Raw genomic sequence first — 21244 nt, forward strand, 5'->3', positions numbered from 1 at the left:
GCCTCCTCCCCCTCTCTACCGCTGCTCATGTGCGTTTGTTTTGATCGGAGCAAGCCAACTGTATCGCGTGGAGCTATGTCTACCGAGGTGGGTAATCTGGTAATACATCATACATGCGTGTGTGTTTATGTCGAATTGCCGTAAAGCAATTTGTGTTTCGCGCTCGTTCTCATTCTCGTTCTCGCTTCTCACGAGACTTCCCATTTCTATCTTGCTGGGATGCAATATTTTTTTTCCCAGGATGGTAGGGGAAGACTCATGAATATTCATTAGGGAAGTCATCCTTGATTGGTCTGATGACCTACCCCTAACCCCACCCCTAAACCTACCCGCCACTGGGGGTCTGATGACCTACCCCTAACCCCGCCCCTAAACCTACCCGTCACTGGGGTTAAGACCAATCAGGGATGACTTCCCTAATGAATATTCATGAGTCTTCCCCTACCATCCTGTGGAAAAAAAATATCACTGCCGGGACGGTAGTCCCCAAGTTGCAAGGTTGGTTTTCCGCCTGGGAACGCTGGGGGGAGCGGGGAAAGTCACCAATATCACCAGAACAGGTTGTTTAACCATCCAAATGATTTCTAGACAGTTTTATTACGTTAAAAAAGTTACCAAGTTCTCCTTTAAAGGGATACTCCACTTTTTTCGGAAATATGCTCATTTTACATCTCCCCCAGAGTTAAACAGTTGAGTTTTACCGTTTTAGAATCCATTCAGCCGAACTCCGGGTCTGACGGTACCACTTTTAGCATAGCTTAGCACAGATCATTGATTCTGATGAGTCCAGTAGCATTTCTTTCAAAATGACCAAAGAGTTTCAATATTTTTCCTATTTAAAACTTGACTCTTCTGTAGTTAAACCGTGTACTAAGATCGACGGAAAATGAAAAGTTGCGATTTTCTAAGCCTATATGGCTAGGAACTACTCTCATTCCGGCGTAATAATCAAGGAACTGTGCGGCTGTACCATGAGTGCAGCAGGCGTAGTGATATGACGCAGCGCCTGAAAATAGGTCTAATAGGTTAGACAAACTTAGTCCCGGTCACGTTGGAAGAAGTTACCGAGCTGGGGACTATTTTCAGGCGCAGCGTCATATCATTACGCCTGCTGCACTCATGGTACAGCCGCACAGTTCCTTGATTATTACGCCGGAATGAGAGTATAGTTCCTAGCCATATAGGCTTAGAAAATCGCAACTTTTCATTTTCCGTCGATCTTAGTACACGGTTTAACTACAGAAGAGTCAAGTTTTAAATAGGAAAAATATTGAAACTCTTTGGTCATTTTGAAAGAAATGCTACTGGACTCATCAGAATCAATGATCTGTGCTAAGCTATGCTAAAAGTGGTACCGTCAGACCCGGAGTTCGGCTGAATGGATTCTAAAACGGTAAAACTCAACTGTTTAACTCTGGGGGAGATGTAAAATGAGCATATTTCCGAAAAAAGTGGAGTATCCCTTTAAGATGGACCAAAGTCCATCGGATCACAAGTGGACGACTCTAAATACAGGAGTAAACGGGTCTAAAACGCTTTGAGCTCGTCCAGTTTCCTCCACTTCCAGAGGTAGTAGAAAACACATTGACCGGATTGCTTTCGTAGTGTAAACGCTCATGTGATCGAATGTGTTCAAACAGCCACTAAAGACCGTCTTCTCTCCGTCTACTGGTCTAATGCGGGAACATTATGGGAAGAGCGACAGCCAGACGGGATTTAAACTCTGTCGGCTGAAGACTCAAGTTTGGTTTGAAGATGAAAAACGTACCAAACACAATGTTCTCTCTCATCATTCCTGATTTCTAACACACACTCACAGCGTTCGGCTGATCTCGCGTCTGTCAGAGCAGAACCTGAAGCTGATGCTCTCCGTGTGTTTCTCCGTCGTCTCCGGTCGCGTTCATATTACATGAGCTTATTGTCCATTACATTGGAAGATCTGAAAAACCCAAACATTTCACCCATAGACCCTCCCCTCGAAGAAAGCAGGACAGAAGTGTTTGAAAGTGCACAAAAGAGACGGATTAAAACACCAGGTGTAAATGGGAATGTGTTTCCCTCGTCTACTTGTGATCCGATCGACCAAAACGCATCTTAAACGCATCAGCTGTAAACAGAGCCCTTGAGCCCAATATAAGCATGTTCTAGCTTCAACCAATCACGCTTTGTTGGGAAACAGACTTGTTTTGAACTCCTCGCCCTGAAAAGAAATGCATTATTTATTTAGTAATATTAAAGAACTCAAAGCCCATATATGCGTCTGTGAATGCCAGAAACCCTGTTTAACAGCTGAATTCCCGGTGAAGAACTTAACCGCCCATAACGCTGAGAAGAGTGTGTTGAAGTGTTCGACAACACAGCTGCTCTGCCATCAGTACAAATAAAATATGTGCACTTATAACAAGTATAGAGTGTTTTGTTCTACTGCACACCGCTGTATTTTGTGTTGTTTTTTATTATGTAAGTTGCTACTGCATAAAGACATGATGGTCCAAATCATTAAGCACTGAAACTTACATCATTTATAGTCTTTATTTAGCACCTTATCTAAGAATTAATATTATCTGCATCATTTATTTAAGGATTATTGTTTATGTTTAGATGGAGTGTGTTTTTGGTAGATAATAACATGTGTTTGTTGTTGTTGTGTATTGTGTGTATGATGGGATAGTCTGTAACAGCAGCTGAGCAGATGTAGAAAACACATGCATGGTTGTTGTAGTAGAGAATCTCTGGTGCTGTGAGAATACAGTTTCATGTTTAAAGTCGGGATGAAAAGGAAGTTGCGCTAGTGTTTTCTTCCCTATTGTGACAATTAAGTTTTTAGCTAGTTCGTTTTTAGTTCCCTGTTTAACTCTAACAAAACCATCATCTGCTCCTGTTTTTTTTCATCTTATATCAGCTCAGAGAGCCGTTTGTTTAAAATACAAATGAAGAAAAAATGTGAAAAGTGTGAATAAGGTGTTTAAGTTGAACCTGTATGTGGTGTTGGATCGGTGTGACGGGAGCATCTCGTATTGTTACTGCGCTCAGATCCCTTCAGTTACTGACCAACAGGAGGAGTTATTACAGTAGGTGTAGGAGAACCTTCTGGGATTGAGACAAGCAATGTCCCAAAAAGGCAGCATTTTAACAAAAATAATCATATACACTGAATATACTATTGCAACTCTCTTTATTTTGGAATTGCATTGGCGCGTCTTCAAAAAATACAGAATGCTGCTGCAAGAATGCTTAAGTCAGCCAAGAAATTTGAGTCAATTACTCCGTTTTTAATGATCGTTAATAATCGAGACAGAACTATCTATGAGATCCTGTGACTTGGTTTTAAGGCCCCTTCTTATCTTTCAAGTATGCTGGCATTTTATAATCCATCTAGATCTTTGAGATCCGAAAATCAAAATCTTCTCTGTGTTGTCAGAACACAACACAAACATAAGGGCGACAGAGCGTTTTCCCGTGTCGGACCCAGACTTTGGAATGATCTCCTTCTTTCTGTAAGGTCAGTAAAGTCACTACCGAAATTTAAGGCCATGTTAAAGGCACATCTTTTAAAAACTTCCTGGGCATCTTCATAATGGGTGTTTTGATCATCACCTTGTGTATGTTTTGTGCGTTTTTGTTAGATTTTTTTATTTCTCTCACTATACTCTTATTTTTGTGTTTTTTAGTGATTGTGAAGCACTTTGGGCAACAGCTGTCGCATTAAATGTGTATGGTGGCCCAGTAGTGCACAACACAACGAAATTTAAAAAGCAAACATAAGTTCACAACACAACGAAATATGTACAACACAACGGAAATAAGCCACTACACAACGGACACGCTGTTACCACGATTAGTTTTAACAGTATGTAACCATTGTATATGGACATAAAATATACTTCAAAATCACCTACATGAATTATAGCTGCATATTTATACTGGAGAATGCTTTGACGCGCCTCCACAGCGCATGATCCCTAAGGGAAGGCAATTCCACCAAGTGGTTAAAACGTATAATTTATTATAATATAATTTGATAAATAAAAATTGCAAAATTACAGGAAGGTATTGGCACAATTTCACCTGTAATAAGTCAGTCTGGTCACTAGGAACCTACCACAAGCTTTGGGACATGAAAAAATAAAACCTTCAGGTGAATTACAGTAGGCCTAATGTTTTTATAAAAAACAAATTGTGTACTGTGCATACAGGGAGCTATTGGCACATTTTCACCTGTTGTAAATCAGTCTGGTTAATAGGAACTACAACCTTTGAACCATGATAAAAAAAAAAAAAAAATTTTTTTATTATATTACAGACATTTTCTAAAAAATAATTGTTTACTGTAAATACATGAAGGGAGGTATTGGAAAAAAGTCAGCTGTAGTAAGTCAGTACATCAAGCTTTGGATTTGGAACATATCTGTTTTTGAATGTTAACCGTTATGAATGTTAACCGCCCGCGCACTGAAGCGTTTTTTATTTATTTAATTCAAAATTACTATCAGATTTAATGTTATACCTTGACAAACTATACATCATTAAAAAGATATAAGACTCAAGTTTCAGTATTTGACCACTATTGTATTCTGAGAAACTCATAGTGACAGTTAGGGGAGAGTGGGGTGATTTGTGCCAGGGGGGAAGTAGTTCCACCCTTGTTTCTGGAAACCCATAGAAGAAATTGGTCATGTGACCACATCATTTTGAAAAGCAATCACTTTTACTCATCCTCTAAAGAAGAGAGACACATGGCATGAGAGTTAAGCATATTTTAGTGCAAAAATCAGTTTTTTCCCTTTCAAAGTAAAAATTCTATGATTAAGGTTTTTTGATTGTAGTGTCTGAACAATTATAGACAAGTTTGAAAACATTTCACACATGTTTTAGTGCTTTAGTAGGCTACACAATGAGTCTATACAGTTAGCATGATGTTAGCTCTTAACTGCTGGACCATGCTAGTTTTTCAAACTTGTGGGTCTGGGGTGATTTGTGCCAAAGGGCCTGGGTTAAGTTGTGCCAGATCCAGACCACCTAGACCTACATACTCACAGGGGATAATCTTGAGATGTGAGGAGATGGGCATGCCTCATCATTGTTTGACTTAGGCCTGCCTGCTATTTGTTTAATTTAGCTAACACTGATTTCAGTTTTGAGTTTGCACTATGTTATTAAAGAGAAGTTTTATTCCGTTTTTAAGTGACCTATGTCACAATAGGATGTTTAGAAATTAGCCTAGTCACTTTATTCTTATGTTACATAGTTGACAGACAGCGCTATGTCAACAGGCATCTATTGCCAAAGCCTTTTTGACTGAAATGATTCACAAATATCATATATTGTGTTGCTATGGTGCTCTAAATGGTTGCTAGGGCGTAGCTTGATAGCTTCACAATGATCCTGAGAGACTGATTGGTCGTCTGAGTAAAATGAGCCCGCCCCCTTGTCTCTATGACACTGTGATCCAGAGTTATGTTCAATACAACATCCCTATGCAATTGACCATAGTAGGAAAAACGCATGCTATGGTATTCCAGGGTGACAATATCTAAATAAACCTTAAATTAGTAATTTTGTATTGAATTTATCTTGCTTTCATATAGCATTACGGTTCATAACATTAAAATGTTCTGTTTTACTTCAGAAATCACTGGCACAATTTACCCCCAATGTATTCTCCCAAAGGCACAACTTCCCCCGCACCAGGGGAAAGTTGTGCCATGAGACCACTTTTTTCCCAAGAGCTGTATTTCTGAAACAATTTATTTCAGATCCAAAGTTATTGTTCTCAGGGATGCACCACATCCTGAAATATATGTACATCCTTAAGTTGAAGGCATTACTGCCATGGCCTCACTTTAAAGTCACTTTGAGTAAAAACTGGCACAACTCACCCCACTCTCCCCTATGTCTTAATTTGTGTCAGGAGTTATGAAATGAAAAAAATGAGTGAATACCTTTAATATGAATGATGCGCGTCAGCCTAGCTCTCCCATTCATAAAAAAACTCCTGTGCTGTCGTCATGACAGCGATACACAAAACAACGTCCCTCAGGGCTTTAGCTCAAAAATATGCAGATTTGAAGAAATATTGATAGATTCTCATAGATTTACATCATATTTCTATAGACAGGAATAATATTTATTGAATTTATACCCAAATGCGTCGATGTAATCTTTATGAGCGTTTGGTACTCTGATTTACTGTGTTTTCAATTCATACCAGCAGCCTGAGGGCGCTATATGCACAGTAATAGTCCATATATGGAACATGAAGAAGAGCCAATCATGTGACATTCCAGGAAGCCTCGAACACACACACAGCTAACAGAGATCGCGCTGTAACATGCAGATAAAGACGTTTTGAAGACAATAAACATGATTGCAATGATATCTGATTTGCCTGTGTTCTTTAAGCCATGCCAGGTATTTTCATAATAATAGATTATATTTATAATGTAATGCTAAATAGGATTGCTTACTGAAATGTTTCTTTATTCAAGAAGGGCATTTGAGAAAAAAATTTAGAACTTTGATTAAAGAAATTAGGGTTTGAAACCTATGAATAGCCTGTGAATAGCCAGTCGTTAGTAACTATAATGCAGACAAAAGAAATGCATAGAGCCATAACCAGGCTGGAGAAGTGTGAATGTGTGCAGGGGGAGACTGAGACTGAATGGGGCTCGTTTGCACCACAAAACATTAGAGACAAAAGACTGAATGGATGCTTAGATGATGACTAAACATCAGTAGCATTTTAGCGTCTAATCAAAATAAAGTCACATGACATGATTTTGAAAAACATTAACTAAATACAGAGTTTTAGATGTACCATCTTCAGATTTTAAATATAAAATGTTTAGACATGTGGCTTTAGCTGTAGTGCATTTCTAGATTGCTACAGTGCCAACTTCAATTTTATTTTCATGAGGATGTTTCATAAAAATACATTTCTAATAACTTTACAAAACTTTGAAGCTAATTATAAAAAAAAATTTCATTATGCCAATAATTAATTCTACATTTACAATAAACTACCAGGTGTCAGCTTTCAAATGAGATCATACTTGTGCTTTTAGTACAAAGGGTTCATGAACTGTATCTGTTTCAGTTTGGGTATGTCATTTCTGGGGATTTTTCAAAAGTGGGGTGTCAGCTTAACAGGTTAAAGGGATACTCCACTTTTTTTGGAAATAGGCTCATTTTACAACTCCCCCAGAGTTAAACAGTTGAGTTTTACTGTTTTCTAATCCATTCAGTCGATCTCCGGGTCTGGCGATACCACTTTTAGCATAGCTTAGCATAGATCATTGAATCGGACAAGACCATTAGCATCTCTCTCAAAAAAATGACCAAAGAGTTTCGAGATTTTTCCTATTTAAAACTTGACTCTTCTGTAGTTACATCGTGTACTAAGACCGACGGAAAATGTAAAGTTGTGATTTTCTAGGCTGATATGGCTAGGAACTATACTCTCATTCCTGTGTAATAATCAAGAAACTTTGCTGCCGTACCATGAGTCCAGCAGGCGTAATGATATGAACAGCCCCTATGTACTGTACAGTACATTCAGGAATAAAAATGTGCAAATATATACATTTGTTATGTCTTTTGTTGTGTTCATCATGTGAAAAGGCTTTGAGGGGAAGAACCACAAGCAAAATAGCTCATTACCGGGTTTTGCAGTATTGTTTTGACTTTCTCTCACCAGTGTGTTAGGGCGTTTTCACACATATAGATAGTTTGTTTTGTCCTGAAACAGGGACTTACAGTTTCTCTGAATTGCTAAAACACTTTTCTTTTCTTTTCTTTTTTTTATGTTCTCAATGCCGTAACTATGTGAACTTGTTTAATGTTTTGCAGAAAGAGTGATTTATTCGACAAATTGGTTTAGGCTATTGAGAATTTGCTTCAGAGAATGGGATTTAGTGTTTAGCAATTCAGAAAAACTGTAATTTGTTACAATGTTGGATTTTCTTCTTGGTTCGGTTGGCTTTCACAAGGGAACCTTTTAAAGCAAAATGTGTTTCTGTCATGATCGATGAGACGGAAGCAAAAATGCAAGTATGATGGACAGATTGAAGATCTCGGGAAGACTGGTGACGCAGGGACAAGATGGTCAGCAATCCAGGTGACGAAGTGACGAGATGATGAAGTAGGTGAATGGTGAAGTATCTAGACAACGAACGTAGACCAGGTGAACACAAAACCGGAACAGGAACAAGAGCACGAAACTTTGATGCTGACGGGAACAGGACCAAACACACACAGAGGACGTCAAACAACGATCTGACAAAGAGAGAAGAGTGCCATGAGTATTTAAAGGTGAGGGAATAGGCTGCAGCTGGTGATGGGATTGAGATCAGCTGGATCGCTGATAGACCTGGACTGAGCGGAACGCCCACTCACACACACCCACACACACACCCACACACACATAACAACAATTACACGAGACAAGAAGAAGACAGTGAATTCATAAACCGTGACAGTTTATGCAAGTCACATGCGAGTACAACTGTCCTCTTTTTGATCAGAGTTTCCTCTGCGTCATCCATCAAGATGATTGACAAGTTCGCTCCATTATCTATATCTATTATATGTGTCTTTATTTGTGACTGTCGAGACACACGCAAACACTATACGACAGGGGAGTAACAATATATCGTGTCACAATATATCGCAATACAAAAATGCAACAATATGTACAGTATTGTGTATAGTTCACCCAAAATGAAAATTACTGTATATGAAAAAAAAATCATATTTTCAGAGTTTTAGTGTCAGTACTACATTAAACTACTATATATGTTGAATATAATGTATAATAATGCAGTGGAGGAATATTTGTAGGTCATGATAATGCCAAATATCTTATGTTACCCGTAAAAAGTGGTCAACATTATTTTAAATATATCTAGTCAGTGACAGAGCACAAACATATTAATCTAAAATAAATCTGTATTTTCATCTTCAGAATCATGAATATGTTTATTCTGGTGTCTCTATTGTCCTGTGCATTGGGTTTCCAGCACCAAGTCCAAGTCTATTAATTTACACCCACAATGTAATACCAAATTTAGCATATTAATCAACTACTTTTTTTGTTCAACTTTTACCATATGTCTTGGAGTATATCGCAATAATATCGTATCGTGAGTTCAGTATCGTGATATGTATCGAATCGTGACATGAGGGTCTCGTTACACCCTTATTATATGAATGTTATAATGCAGATAGAGCAGGAATCAAGGCTTCATCAGGACTGCATTCTCGCGCGGAGAAGCACAATTACACAATATTTTTTTAGATGAAGAGCTGCTCAACTGTGATAACTAATGTGTTCTCACAGAATCACCACTGCGTTTTATATAGCACATTTCACGTTATTAATTATAATACCATTTGGTTTGTTGGTCCATTGGGTCGAATTGCTTTCACATCTCAAGCGAACCGTCCCAGAGTTCGTTTGCAATCGGGCCGAGACCACCTCGTTCAGGCGATCTTTGAGCGATTGTTTTGGTGCGGATCCGAGCGCGATTGCAGTGTTCACATTCGGTTCGCCTAAACGAACCGAACCAAGGGAGAAAATGCACCAGGTTGCGAAAGGTGTGAAAGCAACCTATGGCCTTGACTCCACACTAATACGTCTAATTCAAGCATTGCAATCTTGACATCGCAGCCTGTTCGTTATAGCCGTAATAAAATATAGTAATAAAATAGTCAACCTAACATATAAAAATTGCACTGCTCTGTTTAAATAAGCCAACAATTCGTATTCAGCGCTGCGTAGCCTAAGCACCGCTCCACTGTGATATTTCCAAGCACATTTTTGCGCATGTGAAGAGAATGATTTTTTTCCCCTCGATATTGGAACGTGGGTGAAGTACAAAGAAGCCTATAATAAAGAATAGTTTACCATCCAAATCCATCGCGAATGTTAAAACATTTTGATTCTAATGAGAGAGATACGTGAGCCCAGCACTTTCGCTTTAAATTATTTCGTTTTGGCTTGTTTTTAGTTATTTTTTTATTCTTGTTCTGTCCTGAATATCATTAAATTTAAAGGATAAATCATTGATCAAATCAAATTTTTGCGACATGGCTTAACATTACCGTGACTTTGCGCACGAATTGTCTATGCACGCGAGGTTATGCGCATCACTCAAACACTGGCAGACACCGCAGCAGTTGTAGGCAGGTATATTGATCATGAAATCAGAATTTTCTTGTCTTGAATTATTAATCCATTCATTCATTTATGTCACTTGTTTAATTTAATTAATATGTAAAAAAAAAAAAATATAATAATAATAGCTTGGGGGCCCCCTGGTGGCGACGGGGCCCCAAGCAGCCGCTTAGTTCGCTTATGCCTCGGGCCGGCCCTGCGTCTTCGTTTGAAAACGCATCTTTTTCTCTCTGTTTTGGCCTTCCAGCCACACTGACACTGTTTTCGCATTGTAGTGTGGACTGTCAAAAAGGAGGTATTTAAAAACGATGGTGTAAGTTTAGTCATGTGACGCATATTGTACCAATAGATATTCATGTCTAAACCGGTGTTCGTGTTGTGCCTGTTATGTGCGATTCACTTTCACACTGTTGCTAAAATGTTACTTTGCACACTCTTCATATCACAGTCCTGCAAAGATGACAGAAAATTCACTCGCATTTGCTGTCCTGCAGCGAAACATGAGAGCAGTTTTAGCGTTTTAGACAAAACATATAATGGTGAGCGAGAGCGACCTGGACGATCAATGAATGCTAAGATATTTAGCTAAATAAAATGATCCTGTCAGAAGAATTGTGCGATAACTTTATTATTTATTTTTCCGTCTGTATCATCTCAGTGAGCTTTTGTGAGGTTTTACACATGAAGGTGAAGGTGAATTTAGCGAGGGGGGGGGAGGGGGTTAGCGCCTGAAAGCGCTAGCGTGGACTGAGATCAAATGTATCCGGATTAATGTAGACGTAGCCTAAGGTGCTGTTTACATGACACCATTTTCAACTAAAAACGTAAAAACTTTTTATGTGTTTTGGCCGTTCGTTTACACGACAACAACGTTTTGGGTGCCTGAAAGTGCAAGTTTTTGAAAACGGTCTTCATGTAAACAACAACAATGTGAATCTCTGAAGACGATGACGTCATGCACATGCGTATTACGTGTTCAGTCTATAGTGTTTCATCGCCATCTACTGGCCTGGCAGCAGAATACAGCAGTTTTTCCGCGGATCCGTCTGTACGCTGAAAACTCAAAGGAAAAACGTCTCCGTTTTAAGCATATCTTTGTCGTGTAAACATACCCTAAGACTATGTTGTAGTGTGTGTGTATTTTTGAGGGCTTGTGTGTCATGTCTGAGGGCAACGTTTGTTTTTTCAGCAAGATTGAATGATTTTGAGTGGAGAGCTTCATTTTGACCAGAAAATAGGAAGTTTATTGACTTTGGTGAGAAGTTTTGGATTTGTGTTTAGAGTTTCCAGAAAAGGAGGCATTGTCTCAAGAAATGTGTTTAAGCTTTCGAGAAAAACTGTAAAAGGTTTGTCTATTGTAGCAACAATAGGAGTCTGTGTTACAGTATGTGCTCGTATAAGTACACGTGTTTATGTGTGTGTGTGTGTGTGTGTGTGAGAGAGAGAGAGAGAGAGAGAGAGAGAGAGAGAGAGAGAGAGAGAGAGAGAGGTGGGTGAGAGTGTTTCTGCTTGTGTTCGTTCAGTGTTTGTCAGTCAGGATGGTTCAGCGATTCAGTCTCCGCAGACAGTACTCACAGGTAACACTTTCAGTGTGTGTGTGTGTGTGTGTGTGTGTGTGTGAGAGAGAGAGAGAGAGAGAGAGAGGTGGGTGAGATTGTTTCTGCTTGTGTTCGCTCAGTGTTTGTCAGTCAGGATGGTTCAGCGATTCAGTCTCCGCAGACAGTACTCACAGGTAACACTTTCAGTGTGTGTGTGTGTGTGTGTGTGTGTGTGTAGGCATATGAGTGTTCAGAATACCTTTGAAAATGTTCGATTGAGGAGTATACACGGATCTATGAGAATGAGAGGGCGGCTTATATGTACATTTCTAAAAAGCAAGAGACAGAAGTCAAAAGTCTCCATTTGCACCCTGTGAAATCTCTTTTCCAGAGAAACATTCGAGACATTAAAGAGATTTGTTTGAGAGTTATGTTTGCACCTGATGAAGTTTTAACTTATTGACTGCATGTGTCAACAATCCCAGTGTTCTCTGACACAAAAGACCCTTTACAGGCTCAAACTCTCTCACCACAGAGACACAACAGAGTTTCTCTACTAGACATTTTAAAACTTTGAATGTATATGCATATCAATTGCAAATCCTAACTTTGTTCATCCTCTCAAATTCCAGTCATGTGAAAACACTACTAAGGCAAAAGATCCAAAATGAACTCAAGATCTTCATTTACATGCATTTGTATGTTTGACCACACTAATAAACATTATTAAAAGAATGCCAACTTTAAATCTGCAGGATTGTGTCATTACAGTAAAATGATTGCATATGTGGATGCATATGTTGAGTTACAGAGTGTGTGATTTAACCGACTCTCTCCTGTGATTATAGTCACAGACAAAACTCTGTTCCTGTTTCTCAGAGATTGAATGATCATTACCTTTGCAAACAGTGCTTCTTAAGTTGCATGCAATTATGCATAATTTATAGTTACTACTATAGTAGCTGCATGTAAAGACACTGTTACTAAAACATCTCTAGCACATCCTCACTACTGGGCAGATTATTTTCTGATATCCTCTTTGCAGCAAAGGTAATATCTGCTTATTTCAGGGTCTGTGAAAAAGGGCTTTCCTGTTGTTCTGTCATTCCTCTCATTCTTTAACTTCTTGCATTAGAGTCCCAGGGCTCTTTTTTGATGAAGATGTTTCATATTGTGAATGAAGCATGACCTGCTATATACTTCATCCTCCTTTATGAGCTCATATTAGCCCTTATATATTTTTTTTATCATATAAAAAAAAAAAGTGGATAAAAGTAGTGAATCTGTATGGAGTGTCACAATATATTGCAATACAAAAATGCGACTATATTGAGTTTTAGTGTCAGTATTAGATTAAACTACTATATATGTTTAATATAATGTATAATAATGCAATGGGGGAATATTTGTGGGTCATGATAATGCCAAATGTCTGATGTTACCAGTACAAAGTGGCCGACATTATTTTAAATATATCTAGTCAGAGTGCAAGCATATTCATCTACAATAATTCAGCATCACAATCATGAATATTGTTATTCTGGTGTCTCTATTGTCCTGTGCGTTGGGTTTCCAGTATCAAGCCTATTCATATCCACCCAGTAATACCACATTTAGCATTTTAATCAACAGAAAAAAATGCGTTAACCTTTTATTACTGTAGGCTATATGTCTTGGAGTATCGCAATAATATCGTATTGTGAGTTCAGTATAGTGATATTTATCGAATCGTGACATGAGGGTCTCGTTACACCCCTAGTGAATACATACAAGCACCCAGGGAATACAATAGACCCAAACTAGAGAATCCACATTTATCCAAAATACATATTAAATAGATATATTTTTAGCTGAGTCTTGAATGTAGACAAAGTTGATACATCACGAAATGAAAGGGGATGTGACTTCCATAATTTAGGAGCATTAACAGTAAATGAACTTCCACTTACATTGGACGAACGGAAACGGGGAATGGACAAAAGACCATTATAACTGATGCCTTGACTTGACTTTGACCTGAATGTGTGCTGCATGTGTCGTTTCCAACATGCTTTGCAAAAAGCAGCTACATCATTGATTGAACATTGAATGTGTGAGAAACTGAGGTCTGAACTCAGTTACAAACCACAAACTGTTTCCTGTTTCCTGTGTGAGATTCCACTGCCAGCTATTATTGTGATGAGCTAAGAAAACACATTATCAGTCATATCCATAGCACATAGTTCTCTTTAATGTCATCACTGCATGTTTAATGAATATTCATGACTAATTATTTATCCGGGTCAGACCGAGATCAGATGATCTCTGCATATTTGACCCTTAAGCACAGACAGATAATGCTCAGTCTCATGCTTTGCTTCCATAACACAGAGCTTAAAGTCCCCCTGCGGTGAAAATCCAGCTTTTAATGTAGTTTATGTGTCTATGTGGTGTTTTTAATCTGCTTTAAGACAAACCATGTGTAAATTCATAAGTCGACACCATTGCTGAGTATTTCCTCCTTAAAACTGCAGTGAACCAAAGACAGTCTCAAAAACACGCTTTGAAATCGCTGGTGTTTCTGACGTCACAAACTACCTTGTAACCAATCAGATCAACGTGTGGATCTCTGAGGTCCTGTGAGTGAGTGGAGGCGGGGCTCATTTGCATATTCATAGAACCGCACATACTAAATGAGGCAAGGCTGTCGAGTTACATTCAAGCTATTTTAAGGCATGAAGAATTTTTTTTTAAGAAACAAACTTTTAAATATGTAATTTTGGTGATTAAAGATGAGTTTTAAGGGACAAAATTGTTGACTACAGGGGGACTTTAAAACAGAAGAAAGGCAAGTTTTCTGTGTTAGTTTCATGTTTCTTTTGTCTTAGTAAATGGATCTAGCAGCAGTTCAGATCTAAAAAAAGAGGTTTTGTATATTCGGTCACTCTCGTGCATTACATCAGTGTGGATCCCCCTCCACCAACTGAGAGAGTGAGCAGAATCTAGACCCATTAACATTGAGGAATAGATTAGCACCAAGTAGGGCTGCACGATTAATCGCAATTTACATAAAATCCGATTTGGCTTATTACGATTATGAAATCGCAATTATGATTATTTTTTATTTGCAGCTTGCAGCTTACAGATAGTATGATACCCGATAGGGATTTCTTGGGATGAATACGAAATAGCCCCCTAAACCCTCATTCACTATTCCCTACGTTAGTCCACTAATATTGTTCACTTGAAGGAGTGAATGAAAACGAGTGAGCGAATTCGGTCAGCCGTTGAGTTTACTTATTGCAGTGCTATGTGGGATTGAATAAGTGCACTCAATAATGTCCACTATGTTTCGGACACCACTACAAATGTCTGTCCCTTCAAATAACGCCCTATATGAGGGTATAGGAGGCGATTTCGGGTTCAGCCCTGGAATGACATGCGTTATCTACTTCTGCGGCAGGGCATATTTGGAGTTTCTGTGTGAGACGCCCTCTGGCCTTCAGATGGAGCAGCATTTACCATTGTTCACAGAGTCGCGCTGCACTAAATTAATCGCAGCCTTTGCCAAATCGCGTGTGGTTTGCCAAATCTCCATCTTGGCCTCCATGACCTTCGGTGTCACTCAGTCTCTTCAGCTCTTTGGCTCCACCAAGGCTCCTCGCTCTATCGGCTCCACCGTGGGCCTTCAGCCTGGTAGTATTGTTTGGAGTTAAGGTCCTTGCACACTGAGTCTGAAATTTGTGTCCGAAATTTTTGCACGTTAAAAAATAAATACGACCTCATGTTTTGTCAATCAAGTTTACACACTGCCTCCGAAACTTTCGTCCGTTTTGCAATCGTTTTGCTTGTTGTCCAATCGTAACAAGCATTTTGAATGGTGTTTTGACAATTCAGAGCAACCAAATGACGAATATGAAAAAATGCTTACGAAAATTTCAGACTCCGTGTGCAAGGACCTTTACTCCCTGGCTCTTCCCTCGTTCTGGGTTTTCTTTTCTGAGCTGAGTGAGTGAGTGGAGGCGGGGCTCATTTTCATATTCATAGAACCGCGTATACTAAATGAGGCAAGGGTGTCGAGTTACAGTCAAGATATTTTAAGGTTTGAAGATTTTTTGAAAAAACTCTTAAATATGTAATTTTGGTGATCAAATAAGTAGTTTTAAGGGATAAAATGATTGACTGCAGGGGGACTCTATGATGCATCTAAACTAAAGTCTGTTCTGGGCTTGAGATTTGTGTAAGTTGCTACTAACCCTAACATGCAACTAACCCTAAACCAAACCCTAACCCTATAGTAAGTACATGTTGTTAATTGATATTACTCAGTACTTAAATGTGTGTGTGTGTGTATATATAATTGTGATATATATTCCATTTGATATAGTGAAGTGTGTGTGTGTGTGTGTGTGTGTGTGTGTGTGTGTGTGTGTGTGTGTGTGTGTGTGTGTGTGTGTGTGTGTGTGTGTGTGTGTGTTCATTGATGTGTCCGGCTGAGTCATGTTTCCTGTTTTTTACTCCTCTTATTCTCTCAGGATTGTCTTATTTGGGGATGTGAGGATGTTTTCACACACACACACACACACACACACACACACACACACACACACACACACACACACACACACACACACACACACACACACATGCATGTTTGTTTCACTATATAAGTGAGAATGATGATGATTTCTTCCCCACCAGCACATATAAAGCATAACATGATTTGGGTGATTAATGAGTCTTTCAAATAGTGAGAACCACTTTTAAATTTCCCTGATGAAAGTTAACCATGGTTTTATTATAGTAAAAGTGTAGTAACCATGTTTTTTGGCTACAAATACCATGGTTAAACTATGGCTAGTGGAGCAAAACCATGGTTAATTTGTGGTTACCATGGTTTAACTAAATTAAGCATTGCTTTATTTGTAGTAAAACCATGGTTAATTTTTGTAAGGGTTTCTATCAAGTCACTTTTTGACATGTTTCACTATATTTGAACAATTTTGTTTTTTGGATAGTTGGACATTTCTGCTGATAGTGTAGTGTACATTCATTTGTTCGATGTTTTAAAACAAGAACATCCACAAATGTCCACTAAGGGATTTTGATTTGTCGCATGTATAGACAAATTATAATTACCAAGAGATGCAATTCTGTGTACAGAGAGTAACTGCTCAAACATCAGGCACAGAACAGATATCTCTTCTATGTATTCAGACATAGTCAGAATATTACTTGAAGCAAGTTCACCTTATAATAAAAGCATAAAGAAAGGCAAAATTAGGCCTGGTTGGAACACACATGTATCTCAGTTTCTCACTGAAGCCCGTGAAGCAACAACATCTTGGGTCCTAGCGGGCAAACCTAGACATGGGGTGTTTCTCAATATGCGTTCTTCAGCGATCTTGCGTCCTTGTGTTCTCGTTTTACGTCATCATTAACCGTCGAAGTTCAGACCCAATTCTCAAGAACGCAAGTACAGAGGACGCATGAAAGAACCCAGATGTGTTCTTGATACCGAGGATGCATCGAATGCAGACTTGAGCTAGTACTCGCCTGGTGTCCCAGAAGTCATTGCGGCCGGTTCCGAGTTCGTTCTTCCAAGGAAGCTTGGCAAGACCGGTCTCCACGAGAACACAAGTCCGTTCTCTGCGTTCTTGGAATTGAGAAACAGCCAGGGGCCCATATTTGACCATAAAAAGAGGACAAATGCGAAATACAAATATGCAATTAGATTTATTAGGAAGAATGAACAAATCATGAGAGCTGATTCCATGGCTAAAAAACTTTTAGGCAAGGACACAAAAGCCTTTTGGAAAGATATAAAAATGATTAATAATAGCAAACCCTCTCTCCCCTGTACAGTAGACGGAGTCTCTGGAACAAATATGATTGTAGAGCTGTGGCGACAGCATTATAGTAAACTATTCACCTGTGTCCAGATGGATCTCATCTCTGCTGAACATCTCAAGTTTGCAAGTTTAAGGTTAGCACCTCTTCTTGCCTTATGTTTCACTGCCTTTATTGTACATGGTTTTATGCCAGACTCCGTGATGAAGGTTCTCCTAGTCCCTGTAGTAAAAGACAGAGTAGGAAAAGTGGGCGACTCAGATAATTACAGACCCATTGCGCTTGCTAGTATACTCTCTAAAGTTATTGAGCAAATCTTTCTGGCAAGGATTGACAAAATAATTCCTTCAACAGACAATCAATTTGGGTTTAAGCCCAAACATGGCACAGATATGTGCATTTATGCCTTAAAGGAACTACTAAGTGACTATAAGAGCAAGAATTCATCTGTTTTTAGATGTTTTTTAGATGCCTCTAAGGCGTTTGATCATGTGAATCATCGAAAATTATTTCATAAACTGTGTCAAGCGGGAGTGCCTAGGTATATAGTTAGATGCTTGTCATACTGGTACACAAACCAGACTATGCAGGTCAAGTGGGCAAACTCTGTCTGCTCCTTTTCAGGTCTGCAATGGGGTCAGACAAGGAAGCATTTTATCCCCTGTTTTGTTAAATTTTTTTATGAATGACCTGTCTAAGAGGTTAAACCAGTGCTGTATGGTTGGAAGTTCATTAGTAAACCATCTAATGTATGCTGATGACTTGGTAGTGTTTAGTCCCAGTACAGCTGGTTTCCAGCATCTTCTTAAACTGTGTTCTGAGTTTGGAGAACAACATGATGTCAAATATAATCCTTCTAAAAGTGTAATCATGATCTGCCGAACGAAAGAGGACAAACGTATGACATTCCCTGACTTTAAGTTGTCTGGTAATGTCCTTAAGGTCTGTGATGAAGTCAAATATCTTGGTCATGTGATCACTGACCGTCTGTCTGATGATGAGGACATTTATCGTCAGAGTCGTATGTTATATGCACAAGCTAATGTACTCCTTCGGAAATTTGGTTATTGTTCTGATGAGGTTAAATGAACTTTATTCAAAGCATATTGTCCTTCACTGTACACAGCAAATCTCTGGTGGAATTACAAAAAAGCAAGTCTTCAGAAACTACAAGTGGCTTATAATGATGCACTAAGACTTTTGTTAAAAAAGCCGAGATGGACTAGTGCCAGTGAGATATTGGATACAGATACAGTCATGGACTTGTTTGTGTCTGTTCGAGTTAACACATTGAAGGCTGTTTTGAGAAACACAATGTATAATTTTATGTGTCGACTTAATGAGTCTGGAAATAGTGTCATCATGATACTGACTAACACTGAATATAGCGCCATACGCTACACATCTAAACTTTGGAGACACTGGTATGACTGTCTTCTGAAAGGATAGAATCTTTTTTATTTTTTTATAATATGTATTTAATGTGATGTGTTTTAATTTTGTGCCGTCTGCTGTTTTTTATGAAGTATGGACCATGAGTCTGCAATAAAAGTCTATCTATCTATCTATCTATAGCTCATATGTCGCCTTTATGAAAACCCATTTTAGCCACATAAGAAAATAATCATGTTTTTGTTTATTTTAATTATGACATAAAAAGGTGAAAGTCATGAAAAACTATGTCATAATTATGAGAAAATGTAAATGTAAATGTCATGGCATTTTATAGGATGAAAAGAACTTTTCATCTCACAATCTCTATATTTAATCTAAGTTATGATTTAGTATGTCATAATTTCAACTTTATCTCGTAATAAAGATTTACCAAAGCATGATTTTTTATCTTCTTATGTGGCTAGTAGTGTGAGCTAGTTGATTGTTTTGGTGAAGACAGCATCGCCCTCTAGCGGGTGTGTGTGGCTGACAGTCTGTGAATGTCCACGTACTGTGTGATGGTGTTATTTCTCAGCATCTGTCCATGAGGAGTGTGTTTAAACACAGCATTGAGTTCATTATAGTCCTGTGGTGTCCAGGGTTAGGGCTTGTTCGGTACTGGTTTTGGTTTTTAGGTTCACATAATATCAGTGCCACCATGACTCCAGAGCAGAATGTGTTGATGAATGGCAGCCTACATGACCGTTGCATTTATTCAAATACATATTGTGTATATTCATGTGATCTGCAATAGATTTCTATGACTGATTTATTTGTTCATATACATTTTAGATTAAATTGTGCCTAATTTTAACCTATTTAAAATAACCTGTGGTTTAATTGGCATGTTTAAATTGTTTTAGACACCCGTGTGAAATATGAAGGCTCAAAAAAGTGTGTGTGCACGCATGTGTCTGTGAGTTTGTGTGTGTGTGTGTGTGTGTGTGTGTGTGTGTGTGTGTGTGTGTGTGTGTGTGTGTGTGTACTTGTACAACTATCTTTGTGAGGACCAGTTTGAGTTTTAGACCACTGGAGTGAGGACAAAGAGAGTAAAGTGAGGACATGTTGGCCTGTTTGAGGGTCAAGACTTGGTTTTAGGGATCAGGTTATAATGAGGTTAAGGGTCGGTTTAGGGTCAGGGGTCGGGTTAGGCACTTAGTTGTGATGGGTAAGGTTAGGGTAAGTGGCTAGAGATTGCATTGTGTCAATGAATGTCCTTGTGTGTGTGTGTGTGTGTGTGTGTGTGTGTGTGTGTGTGTGTGTGTGTGTGTGTGTGTGTGTGTGTGTGTGTGTGTGTGTGTGTGTGTGTGTGTGTGTGTGTGTCAGCTCTGAGCTTGTTTGCACATGACATTTTGATATTCCCCTATGCATTGTAATGGCACTCAGGCATTTTTAAATGTGCTTTAAGTGTCTAAATACCTGCAGTTCTTTCATCAGCTGAACTGTTTATTTCCTCACCACAGAGATGCAGTGTGTTACTGGTATCAGTTTTGCTTTATTGGCTCTAATCAGGAAATGTTGCGTGTTATTTTACTGATCTTTGCATGACTGGTTTTATTTTAGCTCGGGATGTTCTGTATTCTGCTGAGAACATTTCATGTTTCTGCTTAAAATAGTCTAATCCCTGAGATGTGACCGCAGAATATTCCATAACAAACTCTGGATCCAGAAACACACCAGACGTTGTTTTGGTTTAATGCTCTAAAGATGAAGATAACAGTAGGCTGAATCTCACAAAAACACATCTAATGACTCCTGTTGTGTATGAGTATAATGACTGTATGAGTCATTAATTGGTCCGATCTCGGATGAAGACTCAAACAAAGAGGGATGTTACGTAAGAATGCACTCTGATAACCTGTGCAGAGACACACACCACAGAGACACACACCACAGAGAACACACTCGTTCTGGATCTTGGCCTGTCTTCAGTCTTCAGTCTGTCCAGCTCATGCACGATGTCCCTCAGAAAACAGTGTTTTATAAAAAATGTAAAAATGTAGGGGTGTGTGTGTGTGTGTGTGTGTGTGTGTGTGTGTGTGTGTGTGTGTGTGTGTGTGTGTGTGTGTGTGTGTGTGTGTCCTAGAGTTGTTCAGAATGAACTGGTTCTGCAAGTGAGAAGAAACGTAAATACCCGCAGGTCATGACATCATGTTACATGAATAAAGCAATCTGTTTGTTAATGCGGGAAATGTTTAAGGAATGTGGTGTGTGTGTGTGTGTGTGTGTGTGTGTGTGTGTGTGTGTGTGTGTGTGTGTGTGTGTGTGT

The 21244-nt window shown here is 38.8% G+C and overlaps 1 protein-coding gene across 5 annotated transcripts in view; it reads left to right on the forward strand.

Moving 5' to 3' along the window:
* Nucleotides 1-21244, forward strand: part of tmcc1a (transmembrane and coiled-coil domain family 1a) — a 52461-nt gene that overhangs the window by 9373 nt on the left and 21844 nt on the right. Inside the window, exon 1 of one of the 5 annotated variants that reach the window (XM_084389069.1) lies at nucleotides 8048-8310. The exons of 2 other annotated variants lie outside the window; for them this stretch is intronic. In XM_084389069.1, the coding sequence (XP_084245195.1) occupies nucleotides 8149-8310 (162 nt within the window). In that variant the 5' untranslated portion in view covers nucleotides 8048-8148. Of the gene's footprint in view, nucleotides 1-8047; nucleotides 8311-11660; nucleotides 11752-11807; nucleotides 11907-21244 lie in introns of those variants that run through there. 2 more of the 5 variants (XM_084389073.1, XM_084389072.1) reach the window with 2 other exon arrangements.

This window comes from Rutilus rutilus (genome assembly GCF_951802725.1).
Source record: "Rutilus rutilus genome assembly, chromosome: 19".
Lineage (NCBI taxonomy): Eukaryota > Metazoa > Chordata > Actinopteri > Cypriniformes > Leuciscidae > Rutilus > Rutilus rutilus.